Raw genomic sequence first — 26,782 nt, forward strand, 5'->3', positions numbered from 1 at the left:
TTGTAATTCTAGGGCACAAACTTGAAAGGAATGTGTAGCCTAAAAACCCTTTGGGGTAACTTAAACATAGTACTTTTGTAAGTATTAAATAAGTTGGTACTAAATCTGAAAACGACAAAAGAATCCACCCAAAAACAGACGTCCTGATGAGGTGGCATACATCTGTACTTCTGGTACCAAGGAGACTTAAGGCAAGAAGAGTGCAAGACCTGTCTGGGTAACGCATCTCAAATAACAATGGAAAGACCGAAACTCCAGACCAATCTGTAGGCTAACCATGGGAGGCATATACAGAGGCAATAAATGTGTCACCTAGCAACCTTTGTTCAGAAAGGGTATACCAGCAAACAGTATTTTTTTTAAAGCCATTAGAATTCAAGGAGAAACTACGGCTTCTTTTAATACGTATGTATTACTGAAAAATTGAAGGAGTCAGCCAGGTGGTGGCGGAGCACACCTTTAATCCCAGCACTCAGGGAAGCAGAGGCGGTCGGATCTTTGTGAGTTCAAGGCCAGCCTGGTCTACAGAGCAAGTTCCAGGGCAGCTAGAACTATATAGAGATTGCTGGGATTAAGGATGTGCACCAGTGTCTGGCTCAAATTACTGATTCTCTAGGAACCTCTTGGCCTCCAGAATCAAGAAAGAAGAAACATCGTAACAATGATTCTGATTGCTTCAAGGCAACTCAGAATTGAGAGAAAAAAATGTGTGTGCACGTGAAAAAAGTCAAAATACTAGTTCCACATTTGAAAATATAAATTTAAGTGGAAAATGCAGAAAAAAGTATTTGTTAGTCAGATATTGAAACGTTACCTATACATATCTCACCTGGGAGGAACCAGTCTATCTTTATAGCCTAAACTGTACTGTATTGCATAACAGTTTCCTCTGAGATTGTAACATTCCCTCCTTCAGTATGAAGATAAACAACTCAAAATAGCTTTAGAAAGCCCCTGAAACCGAGCAGATTCACTAGGCTCTTTTCCCAGGGTAAGCAATAAAACCTGATGGTCCCCCTCCGATCAATGGAGTTTAGCTGCGAAAAAGACTGAAACTAGAGCAGGGCGCTGCCTGGAAGTTTAAATAAACTGAGGCAGCTGGAAAGGGCACTCTTCAACCTGGTGAACTACCTGTATGTAGGCTGTGCAGTGTGCCCCAGGTTCCCAGCCTTGTAAACTGTCACTCAAGCTAGGGTGGCTTTAGTGATATAGCTGTCTTTGAGTAATTTCTGCTCCTGTAAGTGATCGTGCGTCAGACATTTCTCTCCTGAGTGCCTGTTCCCAAATACCCGGCAGCCACTTCCCAATTACCACACAGAGGCTTATATTAATTATAAATGCTCGACTGAAAACTCAGGCTTGATACTAGTTAACTCTTTTTCCAGTCAGAGTTTCTATGTATCAGCCCTGAATTTCCTGGAACTCACCAGGCTGGCCTCAAACTCAGAGATCCACCTGCCTCTGCCTCCCAAGTGCTGGGATTGAAGGCATGTGCCACCATCGTCCAGCTAAAAAAATAAAACTTTTAATAATAAAAAAAGAAAGAACTCTAAATCCCTTAAGGTCGCAATAGCCTGAATAGTAGTCTGCTTAAGCTGCCATAATAAATACCACAGACTAGTAGCTTAAACAGAACAATTCATTTTCCCTGTTTTAGTGGATGATAGTTCAAAATCAAAGTGCCAGCAGGGTTGGTCCTGGTGAGGCTTTTGATCCTGCATCCTTCTCACAGTATCCTCACATAGTAGAGAGGATTCTCTGTTGTCCTGTTTTTTACAAAAACATAAATATCATTGATTACAGCTCACTTAAACGTCTATGAAGACCCTATTACCAAATATAGTCATGCTATAAGCCAGAACTTCAACTTAAGTTTAAGAACAAACCAGGCAGTGGTGGCACATGCCTTTAATCCCAGCACTTAGAAGGCAGAAGCAGGTAGATCTTGGAGTTCAAGGCCAGTCAGTTCTACAAAGAGAGTTTCAGGACAGCCAAGTCTACACAGAGAAACCTTGCCTTGAAAAACAAAACAACAACAACAAAAAAAGTTTGAGGACATACCTTTTAGTCAATGGTGGATGCAAACAATGACAGTAGTTGGTTACAAAATAAAACTTCAGGGACTGAAGAGAGGGCAAAGCAGTTAAGAGCACTTGATGCTGGAACTAAAAATCAGTTCCAGCATCTACATGGCGACTCACAATAATCCAAAAGTCCAGGTCCAGAGGATCCAAACCCCCTATTCTGACCTTTGTGAGCACCAGGAACACTCACAGTGCACATACATACATGCACTAATACACATACAAGGGAAAAGAATCTTAAAATAAAAAAGTAGTTTTCCAATCACAACAATAAAATACAACAAAAAGCAAAAATGTCACATGAAAAAAAAAGTTGACTGAGAAACACAGAGCAAGCATTTAGTACTTGGGAGGTAGAGACAAGTGGATTTCTGAATTTAAGGCTAGCCTGGTTTACAGAAAAAGTTCTAGACCAGCCATGGCTACTCAAAGAAACCCTGACTCAGTAAAAAAGAAAAAGAAAGAAGGAAAAGCAGCGTAAATACTACACAATTTCAACAGCATTTATATATTAAAAACAAACATTAGTTTAAGTGAACAGTAATTCTATATAGCCAAGAGATGATGTCTAAAAGTGGAAAATAAGCAATAACACAAGCTTTAAAAAATTTTTGTGGACGTCTTAGATTACTAAAAATTGAATATATCTGAAACCGTGGTGCCATTCTTTTTGGCAGTAAAACTAAACACTTTACATACAAAATTAAGTACAATTACAAAATTTAAAGTTTTCCTGCAGACATAATGTAACTGTTTGGTTGACGATTGGGTGCTGATCACATGCAGATCACTTCCCTAACATGATAGCTCAAATGAACAACATCATTTGTAGCACAAGCTGGCCTTTAACTAATGGTCCTCCTGCCTCAGTCTCCCAAGTCATGGCTTTTTATATTTGAGTGCCCCCTTAAGAGCAAGTGGTATTATTATTGGTCAGTGTTGAGCTGATGGTCCTACAACTCACTCAATGCCTGAGGGTGTTTACCTGAACACAGGCATTTTCTCTGCAAGACACATCTCAGCCTTGCAATTAGGACAACTAAATAGTACTGCATCACTATGTTCAGGAACCACATTAATCAGCACAATTATTGAAAAAAACAAAAAACTCACATATAAAAAAATAGCTGGGCAGTGGTGGCATACAGCTTTAATCCCAGCACTTAGGAGGCAGAGGCAGGAGGATTTCTGTGAGCTTAAAGACAACCTGGTCTACAGAGTGAGTGCCAGGATAGGCTCCAAAGCTACCCTGTCTAGTAAATAGAAAAAAATACAAACAAACAAACAAACAAACAAACAAACAAATAAATGTAGCATTAAATAGACTGAAGGGGAAGAAGGGCAAATTCATGCAAAAGCACTGTAAGGGTTGATTCCTGCAAATAACTTTTATCAAGTATATAAACTGGTAAGCATAAACTCTGTCCTGGAGTGAATGGTGGTAATGGCTTCGTAAAAATATTATCACTAAACTGTAAACTTCAAACAATTAAAATTCTAACTCTTACACTACATGTATTTTCAACACAATAAAGCAGTAGTAGAGGCCAGTAATCCTAGACTTGAGAGGCTAAAGGAGCAACAGTATTGAGCCAGTCAGGGTAAGAGAGTGACTTCTAGGCTAACTTGGGCTACAAAGCTGACGCTCTAGCTCAAAGAGCCACAAAACAAAACAATTCTCCCATGAGTGTAATAAAGCAATTTTCTTATATCTAAGAATTGATTTTACAGCCTGGAGAGATGGCTCAGTCAGTTAAGAACACTTGTTGCAGCCAGGCAGTGGTAGCACAAGCTTTTAATCCCAGCATTTGAGAGGCAGAGACAGGAAGATATCTATAAATTTAAGGCCAATCTGGTCTACAGAGTGAGTTCCAGAACAGGACTGTCACACAGAGAAATGCTATCTCGAAAAACAAACAAAAGAACACTTGAACAGTTGTTCTTGCAGAAGTCCTGGGTTCAATTCCCACCACCTACCCTACATAGTAGCTCACAACCACCCATAATTCCAGTTCTGGGGATCTGACCCCCGAAGGTGCCAGGAAAACATGTAGTACACATACATACATGTAGGCAAAAACACTCATATATGTACAAGAAAATAAATAAATCTTAAGGTAAAAAATATTAAAAAGAGAACATGGCTTTGCCCCTGTACTTTCAGAATGTACTAAAAGCATAGTATCAGCTTTAGCTATTAGTTGCATATATTATTACATATTATACAAGGCCTTTCTTTCAATCTTCTGTTGCTCACTTCCAAATCTGCTATTGAATACTTCATACTCAGCTGAAGCAAATTATTCTGGATATTAACTTTGCCAGTCTTTGTACAATTGTTTTTAATTAAAATTCAATTATACTCCTTTTGCCCTAAGAAACAACTCTATGCTGAGTTCTAGAACAGCATCAAAGGCAACAAGAGTAAGGTATTCCTCTTCTATTTTTCTTTGGGTATTATTTTACTTTCCAAATCAGGGTTTCTCTGCATAGCCTAGACCTGGCGGTCCTGGAATTCATTCTGTAGACCAGGCTGGCCTCAGAGATCCACCTGCCTTGCTTTCCAAATGCTGGAATTAAAGGTGTGCACCACCACCGCCCACCTGGTATTCCTCCCCCTTTAATAATGTATTTCTTCATCTACTTCAACAAAACCAATGCAGAGAATACTAAAACTTAGCAAACTTCTATTAAGTCTCTCAATAAAGACATCTGTGGGGAAAAGAATGGGGCTAAAGAGATGACCCAGCTGTTATGAACGCAAGCTGCTCTTACAAAAAGCATAAATTAAGCCGGGAGGTGGTGGTGCACACCTTTAATCCCAGCACTCGGAAGGCAGAGGCAGGCAGATCTCTGTGAGTTCGAGACCAGCCTGGTCTACAAGAGCTAGTTCCAAGACAGGCTCCAAAACCACAGAGAAACCCTGTCTCGAAAAACCAACCCCCCCCCCAAGGCATAAATTAGTTCTCACACCCATGCTGAACAGCTGAAACTAGCTCTCAGAAGACTGATGCCCTCTTCCGGCCTCAAAGAACTGCACACATGTACACACACTACCAGAGACACATGTATACACATATTAAAAATAAAAATAAGGACTGTATAGATGATTCTACAATTAGGAGTACTTTACTCTTGTAGTGACCCAGGTTCAATTCCTAGCACCACAACAGGTAGTTCACAAAACTGCTTAAATTATCCCCAGTGCCAGGGTGTCCAACGCCCTCCCCTCTGACCTATACATAAGCAGACACACATAAAAACATATAATCAGGCCGGGAGGTGGTGGTACACACCTTTATTTTATTTTATTTTTTAGAGAAAGAAAGAAAGAGAGGGGGGGGAGGGAGAGAGGTGGGATTTGTTTGTTTATTTGTTTATTTATTTATTTTGTATGCAATATTCTGTCTGTGTGTATGCCTGCAGGCCAGAAGAGGGCATCAGACCCCATTACAGATGGTTGTGAGCCACCATGTGGTTGCTGGGAATTGAACTCAGGACCTTTGGAAGAGCAGGCAATGCTCTTAACCTCTGAGCCATCTCTCCAGCCCCCACATTTTTAATCCCAGCACTCAGGAGGCAGAGGCAGGTGGATCTCTGTGAGTCTGAGACCAGCCTGGTCTACAAGAGCCAGTACGAGGACAGGCTCCAAAGCTATAAGAAACCCTATCTTGAAAAACCAAAACAAACAAACAAACAACATATAGTTAAAATAAAAATTTAAAAATTGAAACCTTAAATAAAAAGAAATTAAAACAATATTCCCACCATAATTTTATTGTAAACAATGACTTTCAAAATGTTACATACTTATTGTATAAACTTTCTTGCGTGTGAGTTTTTTTTTTTTTAATTTTTCAAGACAGGGTTTCTCTGTGTAACAGCCCTAGCTGTCCTGGAACTAGCAGGCAGATATATGTGAGTTCGAGATAAGCCTGGCCTACAAAGCTCCAGGACAGACTCTAAAACAACCCAGACAAACCTTGTCTCAAAAACCAAAACCAAAATAACAAACAAGCCAGGCGATGGTGGCGCACGCCTTTAATCCCAGCACTCGGGAGGCAGAGGCAGGCGGATCTCTGTGAGTTCGAGACCAGCCTGGTCTACAGAGCTAGTTCCAGGACAGGCTCCAAAGCCACAGAGAAACCCTGTCTCGAAAAAACCAAAAAAACAAACAAAATATAAGACTATCTGAAGCCTCAAAGTTTAATATGCCTCAGGATCAAGTTTAACCATTGTTACATGCCTAGCATACACAATACTGTACGTTCAAGCTCCAGAACTGCTAATTAAGTAAACAGATAAGAATTAGAGGCCAGGCAGTGTTGGTGCACTTGTGAGGGAGAGGCAGATGAATCTCTGAGTTCAAGGACTAGCCTACAGCGCTAGTTTCAGGACAGTCAGTGCTACATGAGGAAAGTCTGTCTCAAAGGGCGCCAGAGTGAAGAAGGCTGCAGGGTAGAGTGCTCTACTGAGGGACAGGACACAAGGGAGAAAAGAGGGAAGATACTCCAGATAAATGGGAAGGAATAGCAATAACAGAACGCAGGTGTAAAGGCACATGTTAAAAAGACAAAAAATAAAAAATAAAAAAATAAAAGATTTCAAAAATTTCCTCTCAGAGTGGACAGAAAATAAAGGAAATTACATGGAGAGAAAATGCCAACTGGCCAGCATTACTAAGAAAAGCTAAAAGGCCCTAGGCATAAGGAAGAAAGGAGCCACAAAAACTGGAAACTCACTCTGTGGAAACCAGTAAGGCCCTGGGCTCAAGATTAATAAGTTTAACAGGGGACAACGTGAGTAAGACATGGGAACAAAATAAGAGGTAACTGGGACAACCTGCTACTCCTCAACTCTGCCCCAAGCAGAAGAAAAGATCCCTGTCTAGACAAATGTAACATACCCAGAGAAGAGCTCTAAAGACAAGTGTTAGGGGCTTCCATAAAGTACCAAACACCTGCCAAAGGCAAGCTTGGTGACCACACATGTCCTATACATGTGAACACAATTTCAAATTCACTTCTTAGAGCTCCACCTTAAACACAGATAGCCAGACATGACCAGATTACAAAGACAGTCCATACAAATGATAAGTATCACCACCTTGTGACCACATATGTACACAGACAAAACACACATGTACAATTTTTAAAATTATTTTTAACTACACGTGTTAAGTATGTATGTGCACATGAATGCAGGTGCCCATAGAGGCTCTAGCCTGGAGCTAAAGTTACAAGTAGTTGTGAGCAACCAGCCATGGTTGCTGGGAATCCAAAGTTGGGTTCTCTGGAGGAAATGTCTGTGCTCTTAACCGCTGAGCCATCTCTCTCCAGCCCCCCGACACGTTGAAATTTAACTGCCATTGTAACAACATTAAACAGCAGAATATTGTAGGAAGGTCCATACCTTAGAAATGGTCACAGCTGTCATCCTAGGGTGGGGTGGGAGGACATTATAAAAGGAACCTAGTCCCTCAATTTCAAACTTCTCTGCCTCCAAAACTATCAAATTATATTTAAAAAAAATAAGGTACACTATCTGATATTGTTACACCAGTAAAAATGGATTGAGACAATTAGACAAAAGTTTCTTAAAAGCTTAGGCAAGGATGTGAAAAATAGACATTCATTTTTGATGATAAATGATTTTTCAAAATTACCTTAGCAGTGTCTATTATAACGTGAAATATTCATCCACTTTGCCCCAGGGTTTTTTCCCCTATGACATTACCCTACATTATTAACAAGAGCACACATAGTGGCAAAGACTATGGACCTATTTGTTGCAGTAACAAAAACATTTAAAAATACCTTCAGTGGTCACTATGGTTTACTGTATTCTGAAAGGCTAGGTTGCCTTTAACTAATACGTGAACTCTGTGAGTACAAACACCCTGACAGTGGTCAAGGTGCCTTACTAACCAAAGATACTATTTGGTTGGCAAGATGGCTCAGAATTAAAAGTGCTTGCCACACAGCTCGACTGGAATTTGAAATGTAGAACCACAGTGGCAGGAGAGAACTGACTCTAATAAAGCTGTCCTCTGATCTCTACGCATGGGCGGTGTTGTGCATGCTCATGCTCATATATACTCTAATTACAACAATACTATAGAGAAAACAGCCATAATAGAGATCACTATTATGTCCATGAGACTCTTTGGTTAAGCCAAAAGTTAATGTCTATATAAAAACTGTGGGGATTCTCTTGGAATAGAGAAACTAACAAAAACCCCTTTTGCTTTCTATATAATACATTCTATATTGTTTACATATATGATTATGGTCATACCTATAATAAAAGGGAAAAAAAGAGAAATGATTTTGACTAAAGGTTTTTTTGTTGTTGTTGTTGTTTGTTTTGTTTTTTCCTGAGACAGGGTTTCTCTGTAGCTTTGGAGCCTGTCCTGGAACTAGCTCTTGTAGACCAGGCTGGCCTCGAACTCACAGAGATCCACCTGCCTTTGCCTCCTGAGTGCTGGGACTAAAGGCAAGTGCCACCACTGCTGAGCGCTATTTTTTTTTCATATGCATTGGTGTTTTGCCTACATATATGTCTGTGTAAGGATGTCAGATTTTGGAGTTACAGACAGTTGTGAACTCTCATGTGGGTGCTGGGAACTGAACCCAGGTCAGAGCTCCCAAGCACTGAGTCATCTTTCTAGCCTCTTGACTAAAGTTTTTTAAAACTGAGAAAAACTTAAATTAAGCCACTTTGGTCACCACTGTTAAACCGTTCTGAGAAAAACCACAAGTAAACACAGTAGACCAGACTACAGAAACATTGTTGGTCTGTCTGTCCTGTTACCTCTGCCACCTCAGGAAACCAGAGCAAACATCTGGGACTGGTGGAAATTAACCTGTTATCTCAAGAAAGGTCCACTCAAGGACAGGAGGGACAGCTCCATCTATTCAGCTTGTTTTCGGATTCTTGTTTTCAGTCTCCACATATCCACAAGAAATATAGTCACTAAAACTTGAGGCTGTGAAGGGCAAATTTTCTGTTACTGTCTAAAGAGTCTAGTTAGGGTAGAAAGAAGAACATAACTTCTCAACCTTTTTCAAGTTCCAGCACAAACAAAACCTAGAAGAGCTAAGGGGTGTATGGCAGTAAACAGACTACCTGCTGACAGAATAACTGGCACAGGGCTTGTCCTACTTAGCCTCACCCTAGTGAGCCGTGGGCATCAATGCCATGGCATACCTGTCATGTAGTGCTGGCATACCCATCAGAAGAGTGTGACGCATATAGTACATCTGTTTTTTCAAGACAGAGTTTCTCTGGGTAGCTCTGACTGTCCTGGAACTCACTTTGTAGACCAGGCTAGTATCAAAATCAGAGATCCCCATCTCAAAGAATCTTAGCCTAGACACTAATCAGAGGACGGCCCCCAAACATAATACCTGCCGTCAAACAGGGCTCATGCTGGGCGTGGTGGTGCACAACTTTAATCTCAGCACTTGGGAGCAGAGGTGGGTAGATTTCTGCAAATTGAGGCCAGCCTGGACTACATGACAAGCCAGCCAAAGCCAAAGAAAAGGAAAAGGCTCATGCTAACTGCTTTTCCATGACTACATTCTCACAGCCAGTGGGGTGCTAGGAGTCTACCATGAGCCCTGATGAGCACAGTCTCTTCCTGTGTGAATGCAGACACTGCTGGGTTTTGTTTTGTTGCTGTCTGGATACATTTTAATGTATGGATCAAATGAATAACTGTCTCTAAGAGAAGTATCAACAGTTGCTATATTCCTGAACTGCTTGTATTTAGAAGGCTTACTATTTTTGTTTTGTTTCTTTTTTCTTATGTATTTGTTTTTGGTTTTTTGGAGGCAGGGTTTCTCTGTGTAATCAATTGTCCTTGATGTTCTGGAACTCACCTTGTAGACCTGGCTGGTCTCATACTGGTGAGATCTATCTGCCTCTGCCTCCCAAGTGCTGGGACCACCTTGCCCAGTCAGAACATCTTTTAAAAGCACCTTTCAGCCATACAGTCATACAATTATAGTCATCTGACCATATTTACTATACCTGTAACAAGTACCAACCACGTCCCCACATATAGCATTCCCCATTACAGAGGGGAGGAGGAAAGACAAGTCAATCAATGTAAGATAAACCCTGCAAGATAAACCCCCTGAACGGTACCAGGGGAGTCTAAAGCCTGGGGGAAGGGTGTGTCAACAAATACTTCCCAAAAGCAATCCCTACACAGAGGATGAAGAGAACTTCAGACTCTCAGACAACAGGTGCCAAGACCTAAATACAATAACTCTGTCAAAGCAGAAAAAATGTTATGCACCGCATAAGAAGATGCAAAGAGGAAGTTAATTCTGTGGTTTCAGTACATGTACTCTGATAAGAAATGCAAGAGAGCCAAGATCACAAAAGCTGGGAAAGCATGTGCCTTCCGGCACAACCTGGCAAACTTGAGCTAGCAAAACTCCTCAGAAAAGGAAGGAAACGCATGGGATAAACCTGTAAATACAGATTACTGATCTGCAAGCACCGTGAACTTATAGGCTTATATACAGACGTGCATACATGCAGTTCAAGACAATTTTATTAATTTTTCCACTGAAAAAGAGCAGAACAATTAGCTATTTTTCAAGTTAATTACAGCAAAAGGAAGACAGAACTTCCCAGTTGTTACTATGCGTCCTGGTCTTTAGAAAGCAGAACAGACACCACAACAGAAGCAAGCACAAGCATTTACCTCTCTGCCTGTGAGGATGTGTCTCGCCAATTTCACTTTTGCAAAGTTCCCCTTGCCGATTGTTTTCAACAGTCTGTAGTTTCCGATGTGAGGCTGTTCATCTGCACAGGAAGCTATTGAGTTTCTACACCGAGCTCCAGAGCGCCCGGTGCGGGAGGTGACTTCTTGCCTCCCGTCTCCATGTGAAGTGTGCTGAAACGTAATGTACACAGAGACAAGGAAATGAGAGGACATGCAGTGCTGCCAAGTTTTAGGAGCATCTAGTGGGAGAAACAAAACATTATGGCTTTTACTTGAATCTAAAGGATTGAACCACATGGTAGAAATTAATGAGGAAAACAAGAAACTATTATAAGAAACAGATCAAGTGTTATAACTCAACCAGGAGCTCAGAGAGCTGAGTCAATTCCAATTTATGATTTTTCAAATTTATCATGGTACAGAAGCATTCAAGGAGTACAATTAGTAGAAACTATACTTTAAATTTTTCATTGCAACTGTTTTCTGAGCCACTGATACACAGTATGACAATCTAAAAGCACCAATAGGCCATGATGGAGAACAACCACGACTATATATACAGTGCACAGTTCAGTCAGCCCTTTCTGATACAAGTATTTAATTAGATTATCCAAGATATAATATACAACAGTATCTTATAAAATAGGTTCATTTTAGGTAATTTTTTGCAAAAGTGTAGACTAAGTCTTCAGAGTACCATAGGTAGGCCAGCTAGACTAAGCTTTGAAGTTTGGTAGTTTAAGGGTAATCATCAGAAAGGCATCTGCAGTCATATTTACTACAATGTAACCCACTGTCAGCTGATGAGCAGCTGTATTTTAAAAGGCGACTATCACACAAAGAGAACTTAACTCTTAGCAACTGCTAGCCGGGCGGTGGTGGCGCACGCCTTTAATCCCAGCACTTGGGAGGCAGAGGCAGGCAGATCTCTGTGAGTTCGAGACCAGCCTGGTCTACAAGAGCTAGTTCCAGGACAGGCTCCAAAACCACAGAGAAACCCTGTCTCGAAAAATCAAAAAAAAAAAAAAAAAAAAAAAAAAAAACTCTTAGCAACTGCATCTGTATGTCTAATCCTCACCATAGCCTGTGAAGGGGCAGAATGTAAATGTCACCATACACTGATGGGAACGAGGCCAATAGCTAGTTAGTGAGAAATTATATTACCATTTCCTGCTACATTCAATCAGCTTTTTAAATCTTATGTATTAGTTCATTTTATGCTTTTTTTTTTTTGGTTTGGTTTTGGTCTTTACTTAAAAGAGCTATGCCTAGGGTCGGAGAGGTGGCACAGCGATTCAGAGAACTTGTCGTTCTTGCAGAAGACTCAGGTCGATTCTCAGCACACACATGTTAGCTCAAAACTATCCGTAACTCTAGTTCCAGAGGGTCTGCCCTCTTCTGACCTCCAGGCACCAGCCACACACGTGGTACACAAACACAGATGCAGGTGAACCCCTCAAGCATACAAAATAAATAAAACTAAAACAATTTTTTTTTTCAAGACAGGATTTCTCTGTAGCTTTGGAGCCTGTCCTGGAACTAGTTCTTGTAGATAGACCAGGCTGGCCTCGAACTCAGAGATCCACCCGCCTCTGCTGGGATTAAAGGCGTGCACCACAAACAACCACCTGGCTAAAACAATTTTTTTTTTAAAAAAGAGCTACAGGGGGGGGGCTAGATAGATGGCTCAGAGGTTAAGAGAGCTGCTCTTCCAGAGGTGAGTTCAATTCCCAGCAACCACATGGTGGCTCACAACTATCTATAAACCACCAGATTTACAAGCTAAGGCTTCTCTTAAAAGTTTTGTTCTGATTTTTAGTGTATGACTATTTTGCCCACATGTATATCTGTGTACCACATGCATGCAGTGGAGGAGGTCTGAGGCGTTCTAGAGGCCAGACAAAGGCATTGGATCCTCTGGAACTAGAGTTACAGTGGATTGAGAGTTACCAGGTAACAGCAAGTGCTCTTAACCACTCCAGCCCCTGCATACGATATTTCCAATCACCCTGAATAGGACCTAGTGGCTGCCTTATAATAAAATACACATACCATTCATCTTATCTAATCTTTAAAACAATAAGCCATACACTTACACATGACATTAAGTTGCTATCTCCCAAATTTTATTTTTCACAAAGTCACATTTTACTTTTAAAAACATCTAGGGAGCTTGGTGTGGTGGCACACACCTTTAATCTCAGCATTCAGGAGGTAGACATGGGCAGAGCTGTGCTAACCTGGTCTACAGAGTGAGTTCTAGATCAGACAAGGCTGCGCAGTGCTATTAACCGCTGAGCCATCTCTCCAGCCTGGTATGTTACTTTGTTTATGCTGTGGACCATTTGTTTAAGATGTAAAGATATGTTGTTTTTGTTTATGCTGCATTTGTTTAACTCTATGAAACTGTGATTCTTTGCTGGTCTCAAACACCTGATGGTCTAATAAAGCTCTGAACGGCCAACAGTGAAGCAGAAGCAAGGATAGGCAGAGCTGGCAGGCAGAGCATAAATAGGAGAAGAAATCTGGAAAGAAAGAAGCAAAAGAACAAAGAGAAGAGGACACTAGGGGCCACCCACCAAGCCAGTCATGGAGTAAGAGTAAAAAAAGATATACAGAAGTAAGAAAAAGAAAAAGCCCAGAGGCAAAAGGTAGTCGGTATAATTTAAGAAAAGCTGGCAAGAAACAAGCCTAGCTAAAACCAGGCATTCATAATTAAGAATAAGCCTCCAGGGGCTGGAGAGATGGCTCAGAGTTCAATTCCCAGCAACCACATGGTAGCTCAGAACCATCTGTAACAAGATATGGCGCCCTCTTCTTGCTTGTAGGCATACCTGTATACATAATAAATAAATGAATCATTCAAAAAAAAAGAATAAGGCTCCATGTATGATTTATTTGGGAGTTGGATGGTGGATCCTCAAAAAGCCAAATGAGTAAAACATCAAACAATAGATCCCTGTAAATCTGAGGCCGGTCTGGTCTACAGAGCAAGTTTCAAGACAGCCCAGGGCTTTACACAGAAAAACACACAAAAAATAATTAATTAATTAACTTGGAAAAGCCCCCCAAATAAGGGAGGGAAGGAAGGAAGGAAGGAAGGAAGGAAGGAAGGAAGGAAGGAAGGAAAGAAGGAAGGCAGCAGGCAGGCAGGCAATCAGCAAACTAGAATTAAAATGGACCTTCCTTGGGAAAAAAAAATCAGGCTCATAGATTATACCTGGCTGACTGCCATGCTGCCCATTGTTCTCTTTGCAGTGTGCTAAATAAACTTGTTTCTTTTCATTTCTCTCTCTCTCTCTGGATCAACTCACTCTGTAACTGAAGAATGACTTTGAATTCCTGATCCTCCTGCCTCCATCTCTTAACAGCTATTCTAGCAAAAATTACAGTTAATGGGGAAATTTTAGAATCTAATCATTTTTTTTCTCTCCTTTCATTTCCTACCATCTCTCTGTATTCACTACTGGGCCTGGGTTGGCCACAAACTCCCAGGATCTTTGTCTCAAACTCCTGAGTGTTGGGAATATAGGCAGATACCACTACATATAATCAGAATCATATTGGTTTTTTTTTCTTCTTTTTAATCCTTTTTTGGATTAAGTTATTTTATATTTTCACTGCATTTATGTATGTGCACCATGTGTGTGCCTGATGTCCATGGAAATCAGAAAAGGGGATCAGATCCCCTAGAAGTTGAGTTAATGAATGAATGGTTGTGAACTACCATGTCAGTGATGGGAACCAAATGAGGGGCTTAACCTTTGAACCACCTTCCCCAGTCCCTGAATAATTTTGTTTAAGAAATAAGAGAATCCCGTCCATTACTCCTGATTTATGTATCTTTAATTTAAAATCCAAAATTACAGAATCAAAAGGTTTTAGATTTTAGAGAACTGTTGACTTAGCATTAAAAACACTCAACAGGTAAAGTTGTTTTATTCAATCTAATTTATCTCCAAATATTTAAGTATGTAATATATAATAATGATTTTTTTAAAATATTGAGTTATACTATTTATTCTTCTCCCCTAAAGAGTTAGGCTGTTAAATAACACATACACTGAATTGTCCTCTCTCAGTCTAGTAAAACAAAACAAAATGAAATAAAAAAGAAAAAATTAAAAAATAAAAAACAAACCCAAAAACTTGAGGTTCCCTAGAAAGGGCAAAATAGGCACTTGGAAGGCTGAGTAAAGAATTTAGATTACATGTACCCAGGAGTTCAAGATCAGCCTAGAAAACATGATATACCATTTCACAAAAAAACAGAAAGGCCAAATAGAAGGTCTTATGTGATTGGGGACACAATGTACAAAGGAGAACAGGGATTAACTGAAAACAGAAAAGGAGGAAGAAAGTCCTTTCTTCTTGTTCTACCCAAGAAGTAAATAAGTGTAATAAAAAAATATTAAGAGCAAGTAATTGCAGTCCAAAGTTTGGTATAGTAGCACATGTCTACTATATGTCCTAGTACCGGAAAGGCAGAGGAGGGAAGACTCCAAGAGGCCAACCTGGGCTCCATAGAGAATCAAAAACAAATCAAGCTAAACAAACAAAAGCCTACAAGCACAAGGACAACAGAAACTGTTTCAAAATACCAATCATTCCAAGATTAAAATCATCTGTTGTAGGGAAATGAAACTTGTTCATTTTCCCTAAAACTTGGTCCTACTTTTTTTTTCAATTGTAAACCATTATCTCTATCTTGTACAAAGAAATTAGGACTCATCCACTGCTCCTTCCTCTCCATTTTCTCTCACTTTCAAGATCTGTGGTCCCTCTTCAATCTCTCAAACCCCACGTCTCCATCACTTCTATCATCACTGCACTCACTCATCTTTGGTTAGCTCCCTCCCACACACACCTAGTTTTTCAAGGCAGGGTTTCTCTGTATAAACATTCATGGCTGTCCTGGAACTCACTTCGTAGAACAGGTTGGCCTCTAACTCAAGAGTTCTGCCTGCCTCTGCCTCCCTAGTGCTAGGGTTAAAGGAGGACACCAGCATGCTCTGAATCTAGCTCTTAATCTACATGTTTTACCTCTCCTACTTGCATTTGCACGCCATTAATACTGAAAAAAAAAAAACAGCTTTAGATGGTGATATATCATGACTGATAGCAATTTTTACACACATACCCCCTCTTGAAGAGTAGTTAGTGTTCTTACCCACAGAGGCATCTCTCCAGTCCCACGTACCCCATATTAAAATAAGAAACTATATAAACTACTTTGTGCCATTGCCTGAATATAGTGAAATAAGAACAAGTTAGTAACTATTCCTATATTCCTGGGTCATACCTTCTTGCTTTGTTTTTCGAGACAGGGTTTCTCTATGTAACAACCCTGCTATCCTAACTCACTTTGTAGACCAAGCTGACCTCAAACTCAGAGATCCTCTTGCCTCTGCTTCCCAGATGCTGGGATTAAAGGTGTGTACCACCACACCCAACTTGCACACCTTCTTTTAAAGTCATGGATTGAAAACTTTTTAAAGTCATGTATTGAAAAAGAGTTTGAGACCAGCCAATTTAAGTAGGCAGTTCCAGGCCATTCAAACCATTCAAAGCCACATGGTAGAACCCTGTCTCAAAAATTAAACAAAACTCATAGAATCTGAAAATCCCATTATAGCTAGGGAAAAAAAATAAACTCTTTAAAACCCTGGACAATCAAAAGGAAGCCTAGTTAGCAAGCTGAACATTAAGGTGGTGATTTCTAAAGTATGATTCCCTCGGTGAGCCTCATCAATGTCTTGGAACCTGGTAGGAATACAGCCAGGTTTGAGGTGAGAATCGGAGATGAGCAAGCCAGCAACAGCAACCCTCCAGGTATGTTTGCTCAGGTTAGACAGTACAAACTAGTTCCACAAAGCCCTGAGTACTTTGTTCCGCTTAATAAGCAGGTCCTAAACAAGAACAATCTGGTTCTCAGGCGCTCAGTACACCCAGCACAGCTTCATAAGCAATATGTGTTCCAGTTTGTTCACAGGTTAGTTCAATATCACCCAATCAAGAGCTGGCTAGACAATTTCACCCATTAGTTTGTTTCACAGAAGGTAACAATTCTGACCATGCTACATTAACTTCTAAACATCTGATGTAGCTGGGTGTGGTAGTGCAAACCTTCAGCTTGAGCATTTGAGGAACAGAAGTAGGAATATCTCTCCAGCCTGGTCTACATAGAGAATTCCAGGGCAGCAGTGGTTCTCAACCTTCCTACTCTGCAACCCTTTGATACAGTTCCCCATGTTGTGGTGACCCCCAACCACAAAATTATATTCATTGCTACTTCATAACTGCAATTTTGCTACTGTTATGAGTCATAATGTAAATAGTTTCAGAGACAGAGGTTTGTCAAAGACACTGAGACACAGAGGTTGAGGACCACCGCCACAGACACATAAGCAGTAAATGATGCACACATCTAGAACTGTTAATTAGCAAACCCCTACCTCCAGTCCTCTAGCAAAGAATCCAGGTTTACAAAGTGTCATGTGCTTTGAAATCTAAGCGAAAAAATCATTTCTAATTTTGTCAAATATAAAAACAGGATTTACAGGCTGGAGAGATGGCTCAGCGATTAACAGCACTGGCTGCTCAACCAGAGATCCTGAGTTCAATTCTCAGTAACCACACAGTGGTTCACACCCATCTAAAATGGGATCTGACGTCCTCTTCTGGCCTGCAGACAAACGTGAAGGTAGAACACTGTATACGTAATAAATAAACCTTGTATTTAAAAACAAACAAACAAACAGGATTTACTAATGGATCTCTATGCAAGTTAACTATAAAACATAAAATGAAAGGTAAAATTTCTTTTATCTTTAGAAAACATTCTACTTTCGGGCTGGGGAGATGGCTGAATTGTTAAGAGGCCTTGCAGGCCCAGCTGAGTTCTCAGCACCCACAATGGGTGACTCACAACCACCTGAAATTCCAGTTCTAAGAGGCTAGACACATCATCTTCAGGCCCCAAACGTTTAATTTTTCTGAGCTATGATGAACTTTTATATTTCTATCCATAAACGCAAATAGTAACATGAAAATCAAACACATGAAAACAGAATAGTGTATAAAAAGGAAAAAGATATTACTATTGCAAATTATGCTTATTAATATTCACACTTGTGGATAAAAGCCAGAGCTTCTTAAAAGCTAGGATGCATCGGTCCACAAATTTAATCTCAGCCGGGCAGTGGTGGCGCACGCCTTTAATCCCAGCACTTGGGAGGCAGAGGCAGGCGGATCTCTGTGAGTTCGAGACCAGCCTGGTCTACAAGAGCTAGTTCCAGGACAGGCTCCAAAACCACAGAGAAACCCTGTCTCGAAAAACAAAAAAAAAAAAACAAAACAAAAAAAAAACACAAATTTAATCTCAGCACTCAGGAGGCAGAGGCAGGTAGGTCTCTGTGAGATGAAGCCAGCTTGGTCTATCTACATAGGTAGTTCCAAGCCAGCCAGTTACATAGTGAGACACTGTGGCAAAACAAATACCCCTATCCCCCAAAAAGGCTAGGCACACACTCTAAACTACACTCTCAGTCCAATTTCTTACAGTTGATTTAATGAACAACAGTTTTGTTTCTTTTTGATTTGGTTTGATTTTTCCAGACAGGGTTTCTCTGTAGCTTTGGTGCCCGTCCTGGAACCAGCTCTTGTAGACCAGGCTGGCCTCGAACTCACAGAGATCCGCCTGCCTCTGCCTCCCAAGTGCTGGGATTAAAGGTGTGCACCATCATCATCTGGCATTAACAACATTCTTAACATACGTGAATATAATCATTTAAAATTTAAAATGAGTAGGTTAAGTAAAATGTCTTTTTATGTACATACATATTCACACACACAAAGAAAAGCTGTTCTAGTCATAGCAACCAATGACCACCAGGTGGTAAAAGAATTTTTAAAACATCATGATGAAATACTAATTAGTAATAATTAAAGAAATGAACTACTGGCCGGGCGGTGGTGGCGCACGCCTTTAATCCCAGCACTCGGGAGGCAGAGGCAGGTGGATCTCTGTGAGTTCGAGGCCAGCCTGGTCTACAAGAGCTAGTGCCAGGACAGGCTCCAAAGCTACAGAGAAACCCTGTCTCGAAAAAACTAAAAAAAAAAAAAAAGAAATGAACTACTAATATACTTGAAAACACAAACCTCAAAAGCATTATGTGCCCAGACAATGGTGGTGCACACCTTTAATCCCAGCACTCAGAGGCAGAGACCTGAGTTTGAGGTTAGTCTGGTCTACATTTCCAGGATGGCCAGGGCCCCACAGAGAAACCCTGTCTCTAAAAACCAAGATAATAATAATAAAATTAAAAAATGGCTAGGCGCTGGATGGTGGTGGCACATGTCTTTAATCCCAGTACTCGGGAGGCAGAGGCAGGTGGATTTCTGTGAGTTTGAGGCCAGCCTAGTCTAGAAGGGCTAGCTTACAGGACAGGCTCCAAAGCTACAGAGAAACTCTGTCTTAAGAAATAAAAATAAAAATAGCTAGGCAGTGGTGGCAAACAGCTTCAATCTCAGCACTCAGGACAGGTGGATCTCTGTGAGTTCGAGGCCAGCATGGTCTACAGAGTGAGTTCCAGGACAGCCAGGGCTACACAAAGAAACCCTGTCTCAAGAAAACAAAAACAAAACAAAAATTAAGCAAACAAACAAAAAACACTGTGCATAGCCAGAAATACATAAGTCAACACTGCCTCAAAAAAGTAAAAAGAAAGGCAGGCGGGCCATAAGGCATTATGTTACACAGATGAAGTCATCCACACCAGTAATCCTAGCAGTAAGGAGACAGAAGCAGAAGGAAGAGTTTGAGGCCAGCCTTAGGAACACTGTGAGACTGTCTCAAATTTTTTTAAGTTACATACTTTATGGCCTCACTTACAAAAAACAGTAAAGCTACAGAGACAGAAATGAGACCAGTGTTTGCCAAGGGCCTGGAGAAATAAGAGGGTTATAAGGGGCTACAAGAGACCTTTCTGGGAGATGGAAATAGTCTGTATCTTGACTGTGGTGGTGGCTACATGACTGGTCATTAGAATGTCCACCCAAAAAGTGTTGATGCTGTATCTCCACAATCCAGACTAACAAAAGAGATCTCAACAGAGATCTCTCCTTTACTGCTGTACCTTCACAAAATCAACTAAAGTCTAACTTAAGTTGTGCAGTAATGTCAGGCAGTGGTGGCACACGCCTTTAATCCCAGCACTCGGGAGACAGAGGCAAGTGGGTCTCTGTGAGTTCGAGGCCAGCCTGGGCTACAAGAGCTAGTTCCAGGACAGGCTCCAAAGCTACAGAGAAACCCTGTGTGTGTGTGGGGGGGGGGGTGCAGTAATGACAGGTAAGGGCAGGCTATGCTAAAAGTGAACATGAGACATGACAGTGACACTGGCCCCAAACTATGGCTAACACGCAGCTATTTCCATATCAGATCATATGCAAGAACTACAAGCAGAACATGGCAAGGTGAATTAGTGCCACCAGTTGGATGTACCATCACAAACCTCTTGACTTTAGCAATGTCGAAACCTCAAATGCACTAAATAACATTAAGAATAGGGGATCCTCCTTCATATTCTGTTTCTTCTTTCTTACTAACTGGCGCGAGGGATTGAAAAGGGCCCACGTATACTATGCAATCACTCTATCACTGAACTTCAACTCCAGCCCTTACGTTGTTTTTAAAGAACAGTAGTAATTCTAAATACAAAGACAGCAAATTGACAAAGAACAGGTAAAGAATGAGCCACTTCAGTCTATAATAATCACAAGCACCACCTAACCCATGCATTCCAGACTAAAAATAGATTTCTCTGCCCCTCATTGAAATACACATATTAAAGCTAGATAAGGTGGAGCATGCCTCTAATCCCAGTAGTTGGAGGCAGAGGCAGGAGGATCACTGGTCTACATAGGAATTTCAAAATAACCAAAGCTACACAGCGAGACCCTGTCTCAAAAAATTTTTTTTAAAAAGTATACATCTTGAAAGATAACTCAAATGTGGTCTTTCATTTTCACAAATCTTCTGCTTCAGTTTAGAAAGCTCATGTTCTGGTTCTACTTAAAGTTTTGACTTTGAGTTTTAAAAAAAAAAATCAATGATCAAATCTATCGATTTACTTCCTTCATTTTTTTTGGAGTGGCTAATGAATATAATGAAGGTAAGTTTCTTCAAAGAACATAAAAAAGGTCTCAGGATTCCAGGCTTGATGGCACGTGTCTATATTTTCAGCTATGGGGAGAATGAGGCAGAGGACTCCCTTGAACAGCCCAAGTAACATAGCAAAAACAATGTAACGAAGATAGGGAGGCAGGAAGGGGGGAAAAAAAAAGAGATGGAAGAGGAAAAGGGAGGGAGGGGGGAAGGAAGAGGAAGAAAAGGAAAAAGGTCTAACTGAAGCTCTCCTGTTCTATCTCAGAAGGTAGAACATATACAACTATATATTAATAGATTACAGAGATGACTTAGACTAAATTACTCAATAGCTATCTAGCACCAAGTGGCATTTTAAGATTAAAATGAAGGCATCTGATACACTAGATCACCGTATCTAAGGATGGTTTGCAAAGCATGAAAACACCCGGAGCATGGAAGCTTTTCCAAAGAGACAGCATTTTCTTGCCAGCAGTTACCTCATAGCTCTGTATAATGAAAGGCCAGTGAAGTTTCTTTACAAGTTATTTGCTAAATGCTTTACAGAGGACAAAACTAGGCTGCAACCCTTTGGAATCCGATGCGGGAGAAGGGTTCAAAAAACACACTCGGGCAGGTCAAGCATTTCTTCACTAGAACTTCTACACGTTTGTCACTCTCTAGCAATGGTGTTCCAGGTTGTTGTTTGGCTTGTTTCTGAAGGTCCTTTCGAACAAAATCCCTTTATATAGATTTTCTGGGTGTGCACACTGGCAGGGGTCTGAGAGCTAAGCCAACCTTTGCAGCTGAAGGAAAAGGCAGCTCAGTGGGGGTCCCTCAGCTGAGCCGCCGGACAGAGCAGAGGCAGCTCTCCACATCTGCCTCTCACAGCGCTCTTAGCCTACTGCTTCCCAACAGATTTAGATTCGCAAAGACCGGACGCTACTCCTGGATAAAGGCAGCCGCTCTCGAGCAGAACTACTCTTCGGTCTTCGGGAACTACGGGGGCCCACAAGGATCTCTCCGTGGGGCACTTAGTTTTAGCGGTTGTCACGAAACTTAGTCCCATTTTAAAGGGCAGTCCATTTGACCCGACTGAATGCTATTAATCTGCACCAAGGCCGGGCAGGCTCTTCACCTGCCCGGTGTAAAAGGAGAGTTGGCTTCAAACGCGCACTAGTGCACGGACGGGTAATGTGCTCAGCAGACCGTGAGGACAGCGCGCAGGCCGCAGGCGCGCGGCAGGACAGGGCTGCGCCTTGACCCCTGCCTGGAGCATCTGGGCTGGGTCCCCCTGCTACCACCCGGAGGGTCTGCCACCCTGCAGCGCAGTCCACTCACGTTTTCAGTGTCTCGTTCATTCACCGTTGGCAAAGGGGTCCTAGTGGACATCTTACTGCGCTTTGATTCTGCACAACGCCAAGGCGAAAACAAAACCGCCCAGCTCTGGGCGGCCGGCGAGCAACGGCCGCGAGCCTCCGGGCCCTGTCCTCCCCGGCCGGAGTCTAGATCCCCGGCCTGGCCCGGGCCGTGCGCCCGCGGGCCCCGGGGCTCATTCTCCCCCAGCGCCGGCGGCCGCGGCGAGGAGCCCAGTGGGAGCGGGCCGGGTGGCCGCCGCAAGCCTCAGGGCGCCTCGCCGGCCCCTCGCCTCCTCGCCGCCGCAGCGCCGCGGAACTCAACCCCGGGGGTTCCACACAGGGCGGCCGGCAGCCCCAGAAGAGGCGGCGGCGCAGGAGTATGTAGCGGAGATGAAGCGCAAGACAGGCCACCGCGGCCTGCAGGCGCCGACCATGGAGGGGGCCGCGCAGGAGGTGCCCACGCCCTGCTGCTTTCCCTTCTCTGCTCGCTTTCCGCCCGGCCTCGCCCTGCCGACTGCCACCGCCGCTCCCCGGCACTTCAGGAGCCTCACAGACCCAAGATGGCCGCCCCTCGGCTTCCTCCGCTGCCTACGGATGCCGGAAGTGACGCCACTGACGCCTGGAGTTCCGCCAATCAGCGCGGTTGGAGGCAGTGCCGGCTGCTGTTGCTAGGGGCGACTCGTCCTGTTGGTTCTGAGCGGGAGGAGTCGAGGGTGAGTACTAGCTTGGTCTCTTCCAGCTCTAGCGGAGTTCTAATGGTCCAGAGTGCCTGGGCATCCCTGACCCCTCCCGGCCACTGCGGCGTCCTGCGCCCGACTGGTGGGTTGGCATTTACAGAGTACAAATCTGAGCTGCCTGAATTACACTACACATGGAGATCGTACTGTCTGCAAAAGTTGAGTTCTCTTTCTCTGGGCCACGCAGCAAAGGATGGAGTTCCTAAATCAGCAGTTACAAGTCTAGCGGAGAGGGCTAGAGCCAGGCCTCCTGTCTTATAACTGAGACATCGAGCCAATGAACTTTCTTGCCTCTGGCTCTAAAGGGCCACTGGATACCCGACCCAGCTGAATACCCATTCGGATGAGAGAGCGCAGTACAGTGACAAAGGTGGCCCAAAAGGGATGGGAAGAGGAGTACAATGAGAGCACGTAAAGGCACCAGGGATCAATTCCTAAATGCCGGTAGGGGCTTGTATAGCGATCTCTCTCTCTCTCTCTCTCTCTCTCTCTCTCTCTCTCTCTCTCTCTCTCTCTCTCCTGTCTCTCTCCCTCTCCCTTGTCCCCCTTCGCTGTCACTCCCTCTACCCCTCCCTTTCTTTCTCTCTCCTTTTCTACTTCCTCCTTTCTGTCCCTTCCCTCGTGCTCCCGTCCTACTTCCCTCTCTTGCTTCAACCTCCTGAATGCGGGATTGCTATAGACTTGGGCCAGGCTGTGCTGCTTCTTCTAAAAGCCCTCTTTCGCTTGTCACCCCTTTCTGTCTTCGGAGGATGGAATCCCTTAGTACAGAAGGGAGGGCTGTGTGAGCTGGCCGCTACTAATAGTCCACCTTGTACTCGTTATTCATTAGCCTCGGGGATGCCCATATAAGATGGTCAGACACAGCATGTGATCTGAAGTCTGGACAAGTTAATTACTTAACCAAAGCATCTGTGTTGGTTATAGAAGAAGAGTCTGAACCGCATTCCTACACAGCTTTAGAAATAGGTAAATTTGTGAGTGACTGTACTTAGCTTTGCTTTCTTTTCCTTTTTTTATTGTGTGTGTGTGTGTGTTTGTTTGCTTGCTTGCTTTGATCCCCCCCCCCCCAACATCCCAATGTCTTGCTGTATCTGGGGCATTTCTTGTTTTGTGGACCGTAGATCTTTAAACGCAAGCATCACTTCCAGAGAGGCCAGGGGATCCCAATACAAAACAACACAGAGCAAAGATACATTCAGAACTCCCATCTTACCCTCTTAGGGGTGTGCTCAAGGGGACCAGGTAAACCTATTTCCTGTGCCGTTCTCTTTCTCCCTCTTTCGTCAAGCGGAGATGTGCAGTGAAATTCCTTTGAGTCAGGGGTTTGCTCTTCCACACAATCCACCTGAAATGTAGACTGTGATAACCGGAAGTGTCCTCAAGAGCTAGAAGAGCAAGAGTTGGCATCCAGCCCCATGTCGGGGTCTAGTCAGGGGACACTTACTCTGAAGATGGCGTGAGAGCTATCCAGAGGCATGGGAGTGAGAAGCAACAGGGGAAATTCAAATAACTAGCATCAAGAGCATATGACGGTGAGAAGTCAAGCCAGAGAGGCAGGAGCCAGGTAGATCTAGACATAGCTAAAGGGCTCCAGTTCTCCCCTCAACCCTGATGAGTTCTGGTGGTTCAACGTTGGCTTCTAATGAACACAGGAAACCCTCCAAAAGTTGTTGCCTCCGGAAGGAGCTTTGAAAAAGCCCATGGACACTTTAGAGCATCCCACATTGGCCAGAGAAGTAAATGGACATGAGGCTTCCCCCAGGGGGATTTCCTCATTCATGCTAGACATCAGGAGTCAGTGAGTGCCAAAGGTTAGACTAAAGATGAAGCGCTTAACCTCAGGGTACTTCCGAGTCTGCATAAGGTTTAGAATTGAAGACACTGAAATTTGAAGGCACAATAAAGACCTGGAAGCAGTAGGCGTGTTTGTGATGGGTGAGAAAGAAAAGGAGGGCTAGCGGGGTGTGAGGAGGAGGAGGAGCGCATTGGTCCGTGCAGAGGAACTTCTGTGGGCCTGAATTTTGGGCATCTCTGGTCTGTCTGGAAGGAATGGAGCAACTAACCCTTAAAACTATTGTTCGAATGACACCTTCCATCCCTTTTCATAATTCTTTTTCCTGCCTGGCTCTTCTCCCCTTTATTTATTTTTTAGACAGTCTTGTTCTGTAACTCATGCTGGCCTCACATTCCTGTCCTCTTGCTTCATCCTCCCTAATGCTAAAATTTCAGATGTACACCCAGTTTGTTTCCTGTCTTCCTGTTAAAATAGTACCTACCTTGAGCATCATAACAACAAATCCACTGCAATTCAGAAAGGCACGCAGGGCTGGGGAGATGGCTCAGTAGTTAAAGCTCTTGGTGCTCAAGCAAAAAGATTAGATCTCCCAAAATCCACATAAATCCCAGGTGGGCAAAGCAGCCCACTTGTGTTCCAGTACTGAAAAGACAGGATTGTAGTTATGTTTTCCTTGTGATTTAACAAATGAAGCTTGCTTGAAGATCAGAGTGCAGAGTTAAGCCACTAGTTAGCCATAGAGGCCAGGCAGTTGTGGCACACACCTTTAATCCCAGCACTGGGAGACAGAGGCAGGTGGATCTCTGAGTTCAAGGCCAGTCTGGGCCACGTGAGATTGAATCTGTCTTAAACAGAAACAGAGCTCACACAAAGGTGATCCCAGCGTTAGGGAGGTGGAGACAGGAGTGATATGGCTGGGCAGGGAGAGGAATATAAGGTGGGAGGAGACAGGAGCTCAAATGCAGTCTGAGGTTTGGTAGAGATGGATGCAGTCTGAGGATTCAGTCTGAGATGCAGTCTGAGGTTTCATAGAGGCCACATTCAGTCTGATCTCGTAGAGATAGGATCTCCCCTGTAGGGCCCTGGTCTCCCTTATTCCTGTGGTGCATTTGTGGGGACAGTTTATGATCAACTTACTAAGCTTCCTGTGTGTTTCTGTGCTATGCCTGCCCCGCCTGGTGGTTAGCTGCAGGGCATTCATTCCATTGATAATATGGTAATTTCCCACCTGCCTGGGCGGAGATCCTTGTGCTGCAGTGAGGTAGATAAAAACTCCCCCAACGCTGAATAAAGGGCATTCGGCTGATCTCCTTCCGAATGACCCTGGTCTCTCTGTGTCTTCTTTTCAATCTCCAGGCCCTTGCCCAACTCGCGTTCGGTACAGAGGCGCGCGAACTGTACCGAGGGTGTAACACCAAATCGGGTGTTACAATTGGAGGCACCGCTGGGATGATCATCGGCAACTAGACCCATCTGCGAGATTGGGAAGTAGGGATCCCTGAGAGGTCGCCCTCAGGAAGGCTGGCCAGCAGGTAAGAAATTGTGTGGCGAGGGTGTATTGGTTATGGGTGCAAGTTATTCTGTTCCTGTGTTAAAGGGCCGGTTAACAGGCCAGTTGTTAGGTCTTTTGGAAAATAAAGGCACCGGTATTAAAGTTGAGACAGCAGAAGAGATCATTAAGACAGTTTTAGAGTTTAGTCCCTGGTTCCTACATGCAGGGGGTTTTAACATTACTGATTGGGAGCAGGTAAAGGCTGATCTTCAAAATGCACTGAAAGAGCGAGGGCCACAAGAATTCCCCATGGCGATATTTTCACTATGGCGCTTGGTCAGAGATGCTCTTCTCAGTGATGATGTTAAAGTGAAAGAGCAATTAGAGAGTTTAAACAAAACCCTTGAGGAGATTCAGGAAATAGAGTCTGTG

General features: G+C 43.0%; 1 protein-coding gene across 6 annotated transcripts in view; it reads right to left on the bottom strand.

Annotated features, from left to right (window-relative positions):
- Positions 1-22,443, bottom strand: part of Mark3 (microtubule affinity regulating kinase 3) — an 85,639-nt gene extending 63,196 nt beyond the window's left edge. For all 6 annotated transcript variants that reach the window (XM_075948271.1, XM_075948270.1, XM_075948269.1 and 3 more), the window contains exons 1-2: positions 22,310-22,443; positions 10,804-10,995 (exon numbers count right to left, since the gene is read on the bottom strand). In XM_075948271.1, the coding sequence (XP_075804386.1) occupies positions 10,804-10,995; positions 22,310-22,360 (243 nt within the window). In that variant the 5' untranslated portion in view covers positions 22,361-22,443. The remainder of the gene's footprint in view (positions 1-10,803; positions 10,996-22,309) is intronic.
- Positions 22,444-26,782: the final 4,339 nt, after the last annotated feature.

The sequence above is a fragment of the Microtus pennsylvanicus genome, chromosome 14, assembly GCF_037038515.1.
Source record: "Microtus pennsylvanicus isolate mMicPen1 chromosome 14, mMicPen1.hap1, whole genome shotgun sequence".
In the NCBI taxonomy this organism is placed as follows: domain Eukaryota; kingdom Metazoa; phylum Chordata; class Mammalia; order Rodentia; family Cricetidae; genus Microtus; species Microtus pennsylvanicus.